This window comes from Marmota marmota, unplaced genomic scaffold (assembly GCF_001458135.2).
Source record: "Marmota marmota marmota unplaced genomic scaffold, marMar, whole genome shotgun sequence".
Lineage (NCBI taxonomy): Eukaryota > Metazoa > Chordata > Mammalia > Rodentia > Sciuridae > Marmota > Marmota marmota.
The window spans coordinates 37,143,719-37,145,602 of record NW_026000082.1 but is presented as its reverse complement, the minus strand read 5'-3'; the positions used below and the strand labels follow the sequence as shown (position 1 = coordinate 37,145,602).

Sequence of the window (1,884 nt, the reverse complement as noted above, 5' to 3'; positions counted from 1 at the left end):
TAATTTTCTAAATGTTTAGGTTTTATTCTGTATTACAATTTGGAGTCACTCAGTGTTTTTAAAAAGAATAGATCAATAGATCACAATCAGATCAATGGATGGTAGAAAGGGCAGGATTGTGTATATGGGGATACATTTGAGAGATACTTGAGTAAAAAAGACTTAGAAAAATAAAGTACTCACACTGAAACCAGACTGACCACTTTATAAAAATTATTATACTAAAAATGTTGTAAGGGCTTTTTATGATTTTTTTTTTTTTTTTTTCCAATTTTGAGACAGGGTCTTGCTAAACTGCTGAGGCTGGCTTTGAATTTGCGATCCTGCTACCTCAGCCTCCGGAGTCACTGGGATTACAGGTGTGCGCCTTCACAGCTGGCCAATGTTAGTCTTGAAACTATTTAAATATAAGCTGGTTATCTGGCCGGATGTCTAAGCAAGCTTCTTGAATTGGGGAGAAACAGATTACACTTTCACTAAAATAGTAGTTGCTTTGCGGTTTATCTTATTTGAATATGATTAACACCAGAAATTCCCTTAAAAATATCTCAAAAATATCTTGTCTTACCAAATTACATTAACGAATTTCATCATTAGACATGCAGTAACTTTTCTTAATGGCTAGAATATAGGGGTTTGGGTTAGACTGCGAGGTGGGGCGGGATTTATAAGTCAGTACCAATAAATTCTGTTAAAAGACAAAACAAAAACAAAGCTGTAATTCTATCTAGATACGCGTGTTCTCACATCCCCTCACAAACGAATTATAAAGTGGTGAGGTTAATTTTGGACCATTCACCCCCAAACTGTTCATATCCGTAGAGATTAAGTGTTCACTTTTACAACGTTCACTTTGGGTTACTTATAAATTCATCACAAACAAGTTGCCCTCCGCCCTTCCCGGCACCTTGCTGGCATATCAACGCAATATTTTCTTTCTCCCTCTTTTTCACTAAAAAAAAATGAGGCAGCGTAGGTCACGAGGGCGCAGCCGTCACCCTCCCACAGCTGGTGGCACACTCAGTAACTTGGCCTCGGCGCGGAGCTCAGAACGATCCCCGGGTTCGCCCCGGATGAGTGCGGCGGGACAGCCGCGGGCCTCGCAGGGCAGTGAGACGAGGGCTCTGATCGGGCCGGACCCGCGGGGACCCGCGGGAGGAAGTGAAGGGTGCAATCCAGCGTCGCCAACGCCTCCGCACGACCCGGCGCCGCGGGCTTCAGGACGCGCAGGAACCGCGGGACAGGAGGGGCGGTGGGCGCCGGCCGCAGGGACCGGCTTTCTGAATGTCTCCCGCGTATGTTAGTCCCTCCGCGACGCGGGGACTCGGCTCCGGAGCAACATCCCCTCCCGCGGCCCTCCGGGAGACTGCGCGGGAGGCGGCTGCGCCCCGGGGGAAGCCAGCGGCCCGGGTCTCACGAGCGGAGGCCGCCGCGGCCCGGCAGTTACTCCCGACATGCTCCTCCCGGAGGATTTCAAACCCTCACAACAGCCTCCCCGCCCTCGCCCCCGGCCTGCCCCAGCAACAGGCGGTGGCCCGCTCCTCATTGGCCGGGCCCCGCGCCGCCGCGCGCCGATTGGCCGCGGAGCTCCGGCCCCGCTTCTGCGCTCGCCGCCACCTCCATTTTGATGGTAGAGGCAGGAGGAGGTCGGCTCTCAGACGTAGGGTGGTCAGCAGCCAGCTCGTCGGCGCTTGTGGGCTTTGTTCGATCCTTGCCTCATCTCTCCCTGGAAAGGGAGGGAGGCCTCGACGTCGAGAGGGAGCCGCCGCAGTCTGAGCTTGAAGTCGGTGAGTGGCGGCGGCGCGGCCATGTTGGCCGCCGGGCTCCCCATTGTTGGGGTCCGAGACGGGGAGCGATCCGCGAGCCGGGCGGCGCGGACCCGGA

The 1,884-nt window shown here is 53.3% G+C and overlaps 2 protein-coding genes across 2 annotated transcripts in view; both read left to right on the top strand.

The window, feature by feature from the left end:
- The first annotated feature begins 1,297 nt into the window (after positions 1–1,297).
- The window catches only part of LOC125620475 (proline-rich proteoglycan 2-like), a 1,736-nt gene continuing 1,149 nt past the window's right edge, over positions 1,298–1,884 (top strand). The window contains exon 1 of the mRNA XM_048816087.1: positions 1,298–1,883. Coding sequence (XP_048672044.1) covers positions 1,298–1,883 — 586 coding nt within the window. The remainder of the gene's footprint in view (position 1,884) is intronic.
- Positions 1,607–1,884, top strand: part of Pnrc2 (proline rich nuclear receptor coactivator 2) — a 4,001-nt gene continuing 3,723 nt past the window's right edge. The window contains exon 1 of the mRNA XM_015485524.2: positions 1,607–1,787. The gene's annotated coding sequence lies outside the window, so the exon portion shown is untranslated. The remainder of the gene's footprint in view (positions 1,788–1,884) is intronic.